At 41.9% G+C, this 15,881-nt stretch overlaps 1 protein-coding gene across 1 annotated transcript in view; it reads right to left on the minus strand.

Moving 5' to 3' along the window:
• Positions 1 to 241: 241 nt before the first annotated feature.
• The window catches only part of SMAD7 (SMAD family member 7), a 31,774-nt gene continuing 16,134 nt past the window's right edge, over positions 242 to 15,881 (minus strand). Inside the window, exon 4 of the mRNA XM_075586052.1 lies at positions 242 to 989. Coding sequence (XP_075442167.1) covers positions 451 to 989 — 539 coding nt within the window. The 3' untranslated portion in view covers positions 242 to 450. The remainder of the gene's footprint in view (positions 990 to 15,881) is intronic.

The following is a 15,881-nucleotide window of genomic DNA, read 5'->3' on the forward strand; positions in this document are numbered from 1 at the left end:
GATCAAATACGAGGCAGCTTTTTGTGTCCAGGGGTGAGGAGCAAGGAGAAATATCAGTGGTCACCCTTACTTAAAAATAAAATACTAGTCTCCCCCCCCCCCCCCACTCAAACCTTTCCACAAATCTTCTATTCAAGAAACACAATCTTGTAACGTGAGATGCTTTCGAAATGACAAAACCCAGCACCCTCTTCTTCTTCCAAGCTCTCCCCCCCCTCCCTACCCCCCCCCCCCCCCCCAGCCTGGTTCCTGACCGGTCATTCACACACGTGTAAGAAAACGAATAGTAGAAGAACCAAAAGGCAATTCTTGACATAAGCTATTTCTCAAAAAACAAACAAACGAAGAAAAAAAAAAATTAAAAAAAAAGTTTGTATGAAGAAGCAAGCACTCAGAAGGAAATATTAGCAGCAAAGTAGTTACATGTCCAGAAGACCACTCAATTCCGAGTCATCGGTTATTAAATATAACCTCCAACCAGCATGGGCAGCTGCTGATAAACTGTCTTGTGTAGCACTGGCCCCAGCCTTTGACAAAGCTTATCTGCACCGTAAATCCAGTCCATGGCTGTTGCATGAACTCGTGGTCATTAGGCCTTTGCAAGCTATAAGCCTTCTCATAGTCAAAAGCTTTGATGGAGAATCCTGGAAACACTTTATGGACCAATAACGTCCTAGAGTCGGGGTTGTCCAGTGTGGCCGACTTGATGAAGATCGGGTAACTGCTGCGGTTATAAACCCACACACCGTCCACTTCTTTGGTCAGCTGGATCCCGTATCCAATTTTGCTGCGGACTTTCTGCACCAGCTGACTTTTGTTGTCCGAGTTTAGCTGTCCAAGGCAGAAGCCGTTCCCCTGAGGTAGATCGTAGAAGATATCCAGGGAGGGCTCTTGGACAGAATATAGCCGCCCCACGCGCGTTTTCTCTTCCCAGTACGCCACCACGCACCAATGTGACGGATCCCCGGACTCCTGAAGAAGTTGGGAATCTGGAGAGAAGAACAAAAAAAAAAAGATTTTAAAATGATTTTTTATGCCCTTCTTTAACAGATTACTACAAGACAATTATTTTACAATCTGTCAGTCACCAACTCACAAATATTTCTCCCAGCTTCATAAACCAACCATCAAACCATGCAACAGTAATGTTTTTACTAATCAAAGAACAAATGCCAATGAATCTTAGTCAATCCCATAGAAATATGGTGCACAGGTTAGACCAGTGTTTTTCAAACCTCTCCATGTGACACACACACACACACACACACACACACACACACACACACAGTTTTGGGAATAACCAATGCACTTGCATCCAGGTGAATGCACTTTTTTTTGGGGGGGGGGGCATATTAGTTGGTTGGTTGTCTCAAAATCCTGTGATCGACCGTAACCACAGAACTCCATCGTGTCCTATATTACAACATGTAAAAACAGTAACGTTTTCTACTTTGGATGTATACAGAAAATAATATTTGAAAATGGCAGCCAAAGTGAATTTTGGCCCTCGTGACGGCTACTTTGGAATTGTGTGCAAGATTCTACTGGGCACGTGAAAAGGTTATATACCGCGCCTCCATTTAATTGCAACCCTAATACATGTGGCTATGTGGGACTGAACCTTTGGAATGAAAAGACAGCGTATATGATCCACTATGATTTAAAGAGCCCTTAACGCTTGTAAGTAGGAGCCCTGGTAATAAAAAAGGTAAAAAGAACTCACGACGTCAGAGGCATTATAGATCTAACCAAGCTTATTAGTCTGTGGTTTGTGGTGGCGGGGCGGAGAACCGGAAGTCTTGTATTTGTTAGCAAAATCGCAATTATTACTACATTGCAACTCCCCCCCACCCCCCATGTAAAATGGGCATTTAGCATTTATTTCCATACGGCGCCACCCATGTATGCTGCGCTTCCCATTAAAAGCTGGAGAAACAATGTAGAGAGCAGAGGATTACAGTCCCATTAGCAGTGAGTGCTGCTCCGGCTAGTAAAAATCTTGTCTTAATCTGTTCAGCTTCACATTGCATCAAACAACATTTTTTTTTTAGGGCTCTATAACCTCACTCCGTACGCTTGCAAGGTCTCACAAGCACTTCAGAAGTTATATGCGCATTCAAACACTCCTAGCAAAAACGAGCTTTTGCTGCTTTATACTGTACATTCATTCTTTAGAGCAGCATATTTATGGCTTTGTTTCTGCCAGAGGAAACCCAAAAATTATTTACACATTTCAACTACCATAAAAATAATTTTTTTGTAAGTAGCTACCACAGTGATCCACATTGTAGAGTGCTAGGTTTTTTAATTTTTGGAACAACTATATTCAGACAAAGACTTTTTCAACAAAGCCCCCCACTCGTCTCTAGTAAGATAATGAACTGGTTTGCAGCCGAGTGTCTTTGCCAGCAAGGGGCCTACAATGCTGCAAAAAAAAGGGTTAAAATCTTACACATTTTTCTCTTGGGGCGTTTTTGAAAAAGAAGTTATCATCAACTTGTAAAGTAATCTCCTGGCTGATAATTACTTTTCAAACGCACAGAACAATGTGCTGATGATGTACTGGGTGGAAAAAAAAATCATTCCATATCAAGTAAGCAAGAGGAATTCAGACAAGCTAGGTGTGCCTGGTCGTCTTTCAGATCCCCCCTTTCCGTGCCTCTCAATACTTTGTTTCATATAACTCTATCCCACTGAAACCTGGCACCAAAAAGGCAGCAAGCAGGGGGAAAACAAAAATTAGGAGTGAGCGAGAGGGGTGGGGGCGAGGAGGAGGAGGAGGGGGGGGGGGGGGGAAGGAGTGTAGGATCAAATTACCTTTGCCCTAACCTTCTGAAACTACAGCACTTCCATGCAGACAGGGGAAAGAATTTATAAGGGGGGGGGGGGGGGGGGAAGGAGGAGGGGGAGCTCAGGAGAAGCAAATAATAACATTTAAAAAAAGCCCAGAAATGTGCAAAGTGTTACATATGCTGTAACCCGGTGAGAATACTTCTGGAGGCGACGGAATCGGGTTTTAATGATGGGAAAAGCGAGAAGAAAAAAAAAAGTAGGGGAAAATTACAGGGTGCTTCCCAGGGAGACCGCTTGTGTTTCTAGATGTACACACACACACACACACACACACACACACACACACACACACACACACACACAAAAAGGGAAGAATTTTGTGATGAATATATATATATATATATATATATATATATATATATATATATATATATATATATATATATATATATATAATATAGCGCCAGGAAATGTCTGAGTGGAAAGGCTGTAAAACCACCCTGTTGCGTGAAAGAAAATCCTTAAGACTGCATTTTTCCCTTTCATCTCAAGGGCCCGCCAGTACACCCAGCAATTTTCAGACAGACGTCAGTAAAGAGAAGTTTTCAGATTATGGTAATTGCCTAGCCCAGCTAAATTGCAGTGTGTGTGTGTAGCTGCTTGCGCTGTAACCCTTTCATTGCCAGCCCTGAAAGGGTTACGAGGCCAGCAACTACACAAAAGCACACAACCCTGCAGCATAAGAAGGGGTTTAAAAATGTAGCCTGTGAATTGTCGCTCTCTCTGCCTTGAAATGCTCAGGGTTACCAAATGTTTTTCTTTTCTAGGCATCTTTATTAAATTTAGATACAGCGTTTAGGTTTGTGACTTGGGGGAAGTGGTTGGTAAATAAGGGTGTATTCTCTGAACCTTGAAGTAACTCCGGATGTCCAATGACCCACAACCCCACAGAGCTTAAATTCACTACAGCTTTGGGGATGCTGGTGTTCATTAGGATTCTGCAAACACACACACACACCAAAAAAAATAAATAAAAAAAAAGAGAAGTTTTTAATGACTTCCCGAGACGCGTCTTCTAAAATCGCGCATGGAACTCAACCCCTAAAACCCCACCTATGCACATTCCCCTTGGCATGCTGCGCTCCCCTTCGTGTCATGGCGGCTCCGGGAGTTTTAAAGCCACGAGAAGAAAGCGAAGATTCGTACGCGCCCGCCTAAAATTCCTTCAGGTTGTGCCGTTTATTTAGATTTCCTCTTCCCACACCGACATAAAAGCGACCCGTCAAGGAAAGCAAGAGGGAAGCTGGGCAAGTTCTCGCCGTGTTTGTGTACGCATTAGTGAATACCACATTACAAGTAGCTCACTGCCACTTACAAAGACTTATTTAATTGGCTGTGCGTATAAAAACGAGCTATCCTGGCTTGCAATGAACAGACCATTATAGGAACAGTGGTTGCAGTTCATGAATGAATCTTACCAGCTTCTCCACTGACGAGGCCCCCAAGGACATTTTTTTTCTTCTTCAGGCAATAGTCAAACTATTTTTTTTTAATGATTTGTAGCCAAAGTACACTGTAAATATGTCGAGTAAGTTCCGCTTTGAGGGACTGCAGTGTTGACTGGATGTCTACTCATGAAATCCGTAAGAATGCCATACTTGTGATAGGTTTTATATGGGGCGTGCAGCTAAGAGCTGCCAACTATTTGTGCCTGAAGAGCTAATCAAATAGTTCGTTAAGGCACATGTAGAGATTAAGTGACTAGTCCCGCTCAAAAAAAAATAAAAAGTACCCAAATCAAATCTGTATTTCCTTCAATTGGCCCACCGCCTGCTGCTATGTTACCCTGTACATTGAGTTAGTAATTTTCTAGAGGTTGGGTGTTTTAAAGATGGCTGCGCTGTTTCTTGAGCCTACACTACACATTACCATAGTTACCATTACTTCTTAATTATGATTAAAGAGCGCCGCTAATGACTCAAGGGATGTACCAACCCACCTCGTCACTAAGCGGAACCATGTCTCTGTGTGACCGTCTCAGGAAGAAAAAAAAAAAAAAGGATAAGAAATAAATACATGCAACAAAACAAACCGCTTGTCTGCCTGTCTCCAGCGGTTAGTAAGGAGCCAGCTCACTCCTAGCTTCCTCTGTCCCGGAATTCAAAGCCTCATCAGCCATTCAAATGACAGAGTGCTCTTTGCAGGCTGAAGTTAAACTCCGCTTAATAGCAAAATGCCTTAGAGGAAGGGTGGGATCCACAAGGAAGCCAGAATCCATTCACAATATAGTTACAGTTTGTGTGATGCTCTGCGTTTGTTTAACCCTTTGCTGCAGTGTGCTATTACTTCCAGTACCTGCAGGGGGTTTCATATATAAAATAACAAAAAAAACCACCGTATTACAGCCGGGAATCAATGCATCGTTACAAATATTTAGCTAAAAAAAACACCTCTGTTGAGCGAATGTAGGAGCCATTTTATACATGGCCGACAAAAATACAACTCTGTAATAAGCTTAATATCTCTGGGAGAATATAGAAGGTGTAAAAAAAATAATACAATCTGGCTAAACAAGTAACTTTGTGTGTGCTTTTTTTATTAGAATTTGATACCTTTAAAAGGAAATGCAGAAACTATAAGCAGCATACAGAATGTTTCTACACGCACGCACGGCATTTTTCAGAGGTTTGTGCAACCCTGCGTCTAGTGGGAGATTAACAAGTGGTGCGTGGAGAGACGAGAAAGACGGTTTCTGCCAAACGAATGTAGAAAAAGCCCCTTAAGGGTTTTAGAACTATAGAAGAAAAAAACAAGCAAAAAAAAAAGACACAAAGAACTTGCAGAAATGAAAGCTGCAAGCAGTGTGTTCTCTGCTGCCAGGAACGGGCCGTTTTGTGCTATGTTCAAGCTAACATCACAGCTAACAATAAGGCCAGAGGGAACTCAAGCTTCAAAGCAGACTCCATGTCAGCGGCTGGAGGGAGTCTGTGCCACAGCAAAACAAACGTGTACTCTCAGCGGTGGTATTGTCTAGGTGCCCGGCTGGCTTCCTTGTGGTCCTTTTAGGGAAGTGTTTGACATAAGACAAATTTTTTTTTATTTTTTTAAAAAGACAATATTCTTTATTGTGCAACAAGGATGAGGCGATCAGGTTTCGCATGAGAACATAGGGTTCCCTTCTAATACCAGTCTTGAGAAAAGTAAAAAAGCGTGGCACCGAAACATCGACTCATTAGATGAAGTCTGCGAGGAGTTCCGGTTCTCCATACACTGTACGTGGCCCTAATTTTCGTACACTGGCTCAGTTTTACTAGAATCAGCAACATTTTAGTGGTTTATCTGACTGAACGCTAAATGCCGATTTTTGAGTCAAAGTAAGGGAAAATAATGAGGCCAGGCGTCCATATCTTTCCCCCCAGAAAACACATCCTTTTTATTCCAACATTTAGGCTGCGGTTTGACTGTTTTACTTGGAAATGAGACGATGTTGTGATGAAGTCTGTACCTCCCATTTAAATATGCAGTAAATGTATATTATCATGTGTGTGTGGTCACTCGCTCAGAGACACTTTGGGCACACAAAAAGTCCCTCAAAGAACAACTCGTCTGCACAAAACAAAATACTCAATAACCTCCATTTTACCTTGTTTTGTAGAGGAAAATAAAATGGGAAATTTATTATATTTAAAGATATTGATAGCCATTTCTATTGAGAGCCCTTGTCCATGTCACACAAAATAATTGCTCAAACAGGAGGTATATAGCATTAGGACAACTACAAAAGGTCGAGCGTTTGTGCCACTTTTTTTACCCACCATAACTTATTTAAGGTGTGGTTGACAACTACAGAGCAATGTTTTATTCTAGGCAATGAAAGGGGAGTAAAAAGCACAACTCCCCTGCAGAAACATATACAATTGTTTTTTTTTTTTTTTTTGACAAAACGTACTCTCCCCCCCCCATCCATCCATTAACAAATATAAAAAACTGTTTGCATGGGATGGCATTTCTGAGCATTTACTGCATTCCACTCAAATTCCACTGCTGGATTTGATGGGGAAAGAAAGAAAAACCCTCTCTCTCCCCTCCCCTCTCCCTTTCATTCCTTGTGTCTTTATTTGCAGTGCAATACACAGCCCGACACAGAGCCAGGGCCTACTTACAGGGGAAAACAACACCCAGAGCCAGGGTTGGAGACAGTATGCAGACTGAAAAAGTTAATCATTACTTCTGTCTGCCTTCATAATCTAATCACTTCTCCTAAGCACATGCTAAACTCACATCCACACGCACGTTATTCAAGCCCTTAGAATTAGCCTCTCGCAGGCTTCCTTTGGAAAACTTGGGATAACTTTCCATAATTACAACCCCAGTTTACCAATAATAATGCCGTTCCAAATAACAAAAATGTATTGTTCATTTAAAAAAAAAAAAAAAAATGTTTTAACTTATTTATGGTATTTCCCAACATTGCATACTTCTGATTTCTTCCAGCCATGGGAAACCGCAGGGTTTGCTTTTTTTTTTCCCCCTCAGACTTTAAAAATAAAAAAAATTCTGAAATTGACATACATTTATTAAAATCCGGCCTGATCATTGCAGCTTTGTAACTGCCCACTAGGAAAAATAGTGTATTTTCCTCTTCTGTTTCTACTTTCCTTACAAAACATAAATTTAAGCAGAAAGAGGAGGGTGTTGCATGGCAATTTACTGCGGACTCTAATGCATGTTGCTTACATAGCCATTTTCAAAGGTATACTCTATCCTTTCATCTGGGTTAACAGCCCGAGTCATCAAATGCCTTCTAATATTATTTCTAAGCAGGCATCACTTTTCCTGTGGACTATCTTAACTAAATAGAAGCTTCTTCTAATTACAGTCTTACACTGTAATTTGGAACATCTGCATGGACACAGCTGTCCTGCCATCCAATGATCATCAAACGCAAGAAGCTGATTGAGCAAGTGTCAGACATATTTAGTCCTGATAATATATATGTGGACTCTGCATGCTCCAGTTTACAAGGGGGGGGGGGGGGGGGGAGAGAAAAAATAATGACTTTTCAGATTAAAACCTTAATATTCAGAAGGCACGACAGCCAGTCCCTGCTTGATCAGAAACACATTGCGAGCAGAGGCCTAACTGCGCAGGAACCAAATAAAAGTTCAACCAGCACCAACTCCAATGTCATTTCCTTCATCACCAATGCATTCGACGATAAACAACTCGAGCACTTGTTTTTTTTTCTTTCTTTTCTTATCCTCTCTTTCTCCTTTCTAAACATTCAGACAGGGGACTTTTAAAGATGGCAACCGTCATATTAAAGACCCAGAATCCGTGAAATGGCGATGGGGAGCCACCGCTCGTTCCCTTTCCTAATAAACTGAAAAATAACAAGTACACCGTGGTGTGAGAGAGAATTTATGGGCGCAAGAAATCCCTGCCCGTCTAATTTTTGGAGCCGGAGGGAGACAAACATCCCGAATTCACACAGCGCCAAACAATCTCTCAGAGACGCGCCTTTCAACATTTAAGATGAAGGCTGAAAGAGGCAATATGTAGCTAAAGTGCTTTCACATCATCCATTGAGAATACAAAAAAAAAAAAGGGGGGGGCTTGATCCTACAATACATCTGTCCCAATCTTGGGAAGTGATTTATAATAGTAACAGGCTGGCAATCTTTTAGGACGGACGGACGGACGCACGCACGCGCACGCACGCACGCACGCACGCACACACACACACACACACGTTGTTGCTGTAATGATTATTTAACCCCGGGAGAATTGTTCCAGTCAAACCCCCCCCACCCCTCTCCCCTCTCCAACCCCTCACTGCTTGTGTGTGTTTAAAGGGTGGTCTTGAGCTGATTACATCCTTGGAGGAATGTCTGAGAGGGTGTGTTGTGGATTTAACAGCCAGGGACAGCAGAACCTCAGTGCCTTCACCACTAAAAGGGATTAACCCATTATTAACAGTGTCACCAAAGGCATGTTCTTACCTCCTAATGGGGTAGATATTATTCAACGCTACTGAAAACAAAGAACCAAAATAAATAGAAATACGTCCCCAAAACAAAAATATTATATAGGATTGAGTTCACTAAAGCAAAAATCGGTCAATAATGTGAAACACTCCACGCTTTGTTCAAGACCAATAGTGTTCTAGTTTTTAAACTCCAAAATACCTCCTAAAACATACAAATGGGACGGTCTCGGAATGACCTGCGCAATACCTGAAATAGTCAGAACGAGGTCCTGAAGAAGTATGGAAGAAAATAAAGAGGTTGAATGTTTCAAGTCCCCCTTATTATACGTATGTCAAATGTTCCATGACATAATAAATAAATATACATGTTCGTGTAAAGGTCTTGTAGTACGTCCCACATACTGAAACCCACATGGGCATGAAATCAAATAAATACCATTAGTTCTATAATACATAAAAGATTTAAACTGCAAAGACTGAGTAACAAAACTCTTAAAAAATCCCACAATGTCCCATTTAGCACTTTTGTGCAAAAAAGCGGATTTTATTCTCCTGTGGATGGTCATAATATATATTCTTGATATGACCGTCCACAGGAGAATAAAATCCGCTTTATTGCGCAAAAGTGCTAAATGGGACTTTTTGGGATGTTTGAGAGTTTTGTTACTCAGCCTTTGTAGCTTACATCTTTTATAAAACTAATGGTATTTGATATGTATGTAATATATCTCTCTCTACATCTCAGTATTTGCTGGCGTTCAAGATTTTGTTGGAGATTGACAAAGGCAAGAGAGCCCACATCTGTAACTTCAAATCAGGTGAAGCGAAAAAAAATGGAGGAACCTAAAGTTCAAAAACATAACCCCAAAAGAAAATATCTCTACTCGTTGGGTTTGACATTTTACGCTCATTAAATGAGCAACAATGCTACATACACTACACACACAATTACAACCCCGGGTGCCTATTGTGCTAGGAAAACAAAGACAGGCGCATAAGCTCCTTGCAGTCTCTTGCTTTGAATAATGATAAAGTTACAAAGCTCCATAGGCTCTCCTCTTCCGAGCACGTGTCCCAGGTAGACCATCATTATCTCCTCAACCACACCAACACCACCACGGTCAGAAAGTCTGGCGTTCCGTATATTAATGATGCAGATCAACCTCGGCAAGCCAAAGCAAATACACATACTGCTATACTGTAGTAAACATGTTTCACAGAAAGATAGATTTAAATGCAAATAAAAAATGTAAAAATCGGCATTTGGACCCGATGTTGGAAAAACAAAATCATGCAGGGCTTAAACCACTTGCGCTGAAGCAAGGGATGTCCTTAAAACCTGACCTGTTGGTGGCCATTGAGGACCGGAGCTGGCCACCCCTGGCCTAAACAATGGGAGGTCATTCATAGTATCCTATACTAACTGCTCTGGTGCTTTAACTCCTAGGACAGCAACGCAGTCAAAAAAGGCACTAACAGGTTTCCAATGCCCTGTACTTAGATCAACAGCAACAGCGCAGACTTCTCTCTCGGTTCTAATTAATGAACTCTTAAGAACCCGTAAGCAGCAGGAATTCAAACAAAAGCCAGCCGCTGGTAAGCTATTGTTACGGTTTAGACTGAGGCTGGGCAAAGTCTGCCCTTTATGTGCGATTAATCTTATGGAACAAAACAAGCCCTTTAGAACCAGCATACACCAGCAAACCCGCCCAGGGGGAAAAAGATGAAGATTATATTCGTGGACCCGTTTTACTTTACTGGAAACGCAATAAAGCGAAAGCACTCGCACAAACAACATCTGCTCTTGTGATTCGCGTAACTCATGACGCAAGGTACCCCAAATATTTTTTTCCCCCGCATGGAGGCACCGAAAACCAAAAATTATAGAATAAAAATCAACACGCTTCTAGTTTTGGCTGGAGTGTGGTTGAATGATCACTGAAAGAATTCCTACAATGCCATCGTTTGGAAATTCAACAACACTGCAGCCATCTTTAAACAATACTAAGGATATTTTGCATGTACAGTATTCAGAATTTTTTTTTTTTTTTTTTTAAATATAAATAAAAAAACTCTGGATGCAATATGAATGCAAAACAATAAGCAAATACGCCATTAAAAAAAAAAAAAAAAGTTTACACCTCTATAGACAAAGAATAAAATGGTGCTGGTGCCTTAAATGACCAATTATTCTGCAAAGGGAGGTGAAAAGGCTAAGGGCAGAGCAAACTCATTTTTATAAGTTAAACCCAAGATAATGACGCTGGGTGGGGACCCGTGTGAGAGTTAAGCAGCCAAACCAAAATTAGCTCTCAGCCAACAGCTTCCTTGGCCTCAAAGTTTGGTGGAAGGAAGCTGAAAAAGTCATGAAAAGATCCTTCAGTATATTGAGAGAAAAAAAAATAAAAAATAATAAAGTCTACAGCAACTTTAAACTAGAGGTGAACCCTGCTATTAAAATATTTTTTTTAAATAATACAAATAAAATAAAGTACTCCAGCGGTGTTTTCTTCTTCTTGTACAGAGTGAATAAAAAGCTTTTTATGCTCTTTTTCTTGAGAGCGAAGGCTCTTTTTTTTCTTTCTTTTTCTGCACTGTTTTTATAAAGGAATGAGGCAATTTCCTCCCTTGTCTCATTATTTCCTGTTAACCAACAAGGTGAAAGTTATCACCGCACATTAAAATTTCTGCCACCAAGTCAAACAAAATGCAGGTATTGGGGCACATCAGTATCCTTCACTGCAAGACAAACTTGGTTCAAGTTAGCAGCATCTAAAATAGTATAGTGTGACCAATACCGACACAAGAAAGTCATGGTGGGTAAATAAAAGCCCTCCAACTGTGTAAGCCAGGGGGGCTCAACTCCAGTCCTCAAGCCCTCCCAACAGGTCAAGTTTTCAGGATATCCCAGCTCCAGCACAGGTGGCTCAGTCGAAGATAGCCTCTGATTGAGCCACCTGTGCTGAAACTGGGATATCCTGAAAACCTGACCTGTTGGGGTGGAGGGGGGGCTTGAGGACTGGAGTTAAACATCCCTGGTATAAGTTACAGAAAAGTCTAAAATCCATGCGCACATCTGTGTCCTTCACATGCAATCAAAATGGGCTTCACCCATTGTCACATCACAGAGCGATGGAACGGCAGAGAAGGATTCTGGGTAAAGACATGCAAAGAGAGCCACATCCCCAACTCAAACAAGACCCATTATAAATTCTCTAGAAGGGGCCAGAAAAAGGGCCTGCAATGTGAGACTCTGTTGACAGAAGAATGGATAATGTAATTATTGAACCCACGAGTTAGGTGGAGGGGCCAACGACACATGTCATGCCATAGGCATGTGCACACGCAGTAAGTTTTTGGCATGCTCTCACTGATGCCTTTGAGATCTCTGCAAATCGGGGCACAAACATGTATTCTATTTCAACCAAGTTACATGTTTTAAAGGAAGGCCTTCCCTTATAGCAAGCCTCAGAAGTCCCATTTCTTCCGGCCACCTTGAAAACGTTACAGTTTACATGTAACCCCCATTCTCAGCCAGAGGGGCCCGGCGCAGAGAATAGAAATACTGAAGACCCTAAACACGAACGAGGGGGGGGGGGGGAGAAGGTGGATGAAAAACAATAATGAATTGATCTGAACATCTCACCTGAAGCATATCAAAGCATACACACAATGTATTACTATCACATTTAATTTTGGGGGGAAGGAAGAGGGTGCCAATGAATAAAATGTAAACTCCGCTTTTATTTGTGTATCACGACTAAGCTGAAGCTGTGGATCAGTAGCCCCATATCTTTGGAGCCGAAAATAAACTGGAAAGGAAGCTGCTCTGTGACAGTAGGCAGGCAGCCAGACTGCTGCGTGGGTCATTTAATCCTGCTTAAGAAAGATGGTACTGTTGGCAGTGACCTCTGTGTGGCCTGCTACAGTATTCTCCTAGACGGCTCATTCCCCCAGGTCCCCCAGACGGCACCAGCAGGAATTCAGATGTTCACCTTCAGTCACGTAGCTGATAATGCAGGCGGCTGTCTGATACCAGGGACTATGGAGGGTTTAACACCCCATATTTCTCTTAACCCTGTTCAGTGCTGAATTGGGATTACACCCAACAGTAGACAACATGTGGTGGTGTCTGGGTACCACTAATTATTTTAAACACCCAGAGTACCACTACTTTATTATTTGTACTTTTTTTTTTTTTTTTAGGAAGCCTTCCTCTAATTCTAAAATGCAGTCTAGAGTCCCCATGGTTTCATAACTGCAGATCAGACACAGTACCACTATTTTAAACAACTTTTACCACTGCAGCCAAGAGCCCATTCCAACATATTTGGTCTGTAACACTAATGAACGGCTGCAAAATGGGGACAACACATTTATAAAAAATAAACAAAAAAAAACAATTTGCTTTGATAAATCTAGTGCCATTGATGTTTAGCACCCTTAATCTTGGAAAGCCCACCCTAGCTGCTTGAACAAGGCCTCTGCCAGGAAAGGGGCGGACCCGAGAAGGAGCTGGGATGGCGCGTCAAAGGCCAAAAGCTACACAGGGTTCTTGCCAAGTCCAGTTTCCCTCCACTTCACTGGCCTGGCCGCTAACAGCCACGGTCAGGTGATGTGTTCTTTGCTGCAGTACAGCCAGTCTGGCAGGCGGCCTAGTCTCATCCAAAGCCTTTACTCTCTTCGTCTCGCTATTAACCCCCTTATAACCTCGCTGTCGCCCAGGACATGCCAAGCTCTGCTCTCGGGTGGCTTGCTCCGTGCTGCCATCACCTGTTTCCTCAGCAGCAAACCAATACTTGGAAACAATAATACATTTAAAAAATAAAAAACACATTTTTAAAGTTTATTTTTCTCCTTTTTAAAGTCTGTTTAACAGTGATCTCACGCAAAAGTACTCAGCTGGGAATCAAATGCTGTTTATTCCAACATGCACACACATTCCCATCCACGTACTAGTCAAGCGTTGTGCTTCACTGTGGAAAGTTAAAGCTTCAGCACAGGTGGCTCAATTAGTGGCTGAAGCTGGGATATCCTAAAAACCTGTCCTGTTGGTTGCTCTTGAGAGCTGGAGTTGGCCACCCTGTTCTAGAAAGACAGGGATCTCTTATTAATAAATAATCCTTTTTTGTTTTTTAAAGTTGATTTACAGAAGTATACATATTTATTAACCCATCAAAGGGATGAATATTTTACAAACCCCATAAGGGTCAGCAATTACTTTGCAATGCAGTCCTGGTGTCCTAATTTCCCAACCCCCCAGCCCCCAGCCCCCCTCCCCCCGGCATCAAAGTCACAGACTAATAAGACATCAGAGAGTTTAATTCTGGCTTGAATCAGCTCTCTGTGTGGAAGTGACACATAAGTAGGCATTTTGGTTCATTATTAACAAGAAACGGTGTCCGAGCCAAAAAAATATCATACGTCTATTGTGAATGCACAGATTGAGAAGACCGGTTCTCTGTGGCTCACACAAGATACCAAAGGGGATCAAAGGCACAGAGAAGCATTCCAGCCTTGTCTGCTATGTCATAATGAAACACAAGTCAGATAGACATCAGGCCTTTTGTAGGAAGGATGAACTAACATTGATTCAAAATGGGTTCTGCATTCTATGACTGGATTGTGGTCAGGAAACTGAGACATTGAGCATCCACTCGGGGCAAAAACAAATAAAAAAAATCCCAAATCATTTTAGTTGATGCCACCTCTTGCTGCGCTGGTCTACTGTGATTCCTTCCTTTCATGGAGGTCAATCAGCAGGCATTTGACAACTTTTTAGCTTTTGGTAGTTAAGAATGTATATAAGCCCTATCTTTTAAATAGCAAAGATACATCATAAAGAGGAGACCTGTGTGACCTTTTAGGGATCTACTCGCACCCCCCCCCCCCCATCCCAATTTTTAAAAAAACGTTTTTAATAGAAGCTTTGGTCAGGTTACTTGTAATAAAATAATTACATGTATTAAGGGGGCAGGCCTTTAAAGTTGCAAGACCCAATTTGATTTAAGATCTGAACCGATTTCACGGATCTAAACTTTGCTTTTTAGTGCTGCAGAACGAAGGGATGCTTGCATGTGCCCATTTCCTACATGAATAGGGCTGTATTTTTGTAAAAATACTGATTATCTGATTTTCTAAGAGTCTAATTATTGCAAGCATAGGAGCTTCAAAACAAAATGCTATGCAGCAGCAGGCCGCCCCCAGAACATTTGGCTGGGGCCCTATGACTAAGCTCACTTACGTATTTAGAGGGAGGGGGCCATCATTTTTAAGAGCCCGAGAAGGATCTAGTCCCCTGCTCTGTGCACACGCCCTCCCCTGCTTGACTCAACACAAAATCTCCCAAAAAACACAGAAGGCTAGGAGGTTGTGAACTTACCATCCCCACCTTACGCCAAAGGCTCAAAGCATTGCATCCCCTCCTGCCCCTTTACCAGTGTCACGTGGCACCACATACATGCATAGTCAGGCAAAGGTAGCCGCACACACTGGGCAGACGCACGGTCAAAGGGGTAGTTTCGAGTCTACAACGATCACAACTGTGATCCAAAATACCAGCACCGCACATCATCAGTAGGAAAAAAAAAAAAATAATAAAACTATACAGTATTTATTCGGTCCAACAACCAGACATTAAGACCGACGTGTCGGTCCCCGTTCCAGATTCTCCCGAAATGTCAGTGTTGTATCTGGTGCTCTGTGCATATCCTTGTTTATTTAACACCGCCTGTATTAATGCAAAAAAAGTGCAGTAGGTTGGTGCTTTAAAAAAAAAAAAAAAAAAAAAAGTAATAAAACAGCCCCAAATAAAACATGCATGTTCCACAGTTTCAAACAATAAAAAAAAGTTTCTTCAGACGTAATTTAAAAAAAAAAAAAAAAAAGGGAAGGGGGTGGGGGAAGTGGTTTGCAAGTGTAGCCCCCTATGTGAGGCCTCCAAAAGTCACGTTTGGCTTCTGTTACCATAGGCAGCTTTCTGTGCTGCTGCTGATAAGGGAGAGAAACCACAGGAGGGATCATTAAGTGGGACTGCCCGTGAAAGTCACTTTTGCACCAAGATCAACTTCTTTTAAGAAAGAGGGGGGGGGGGGGGGGG

Source organism: Ascaphus truei, chromosome 1 (assembly GCF_040206685.1).
Source record: "Ascaphus truei isolate aAscTru1 chromosome 1, aAscTru1.hap1, whole genome shotgun sequence".
Classification (NCBI taxonomy): Eukaryota; Metazoa; Chordata; class Amphibia; order Anura; family Ascaphidae; genus Ascaphus; species Ascaphus truei.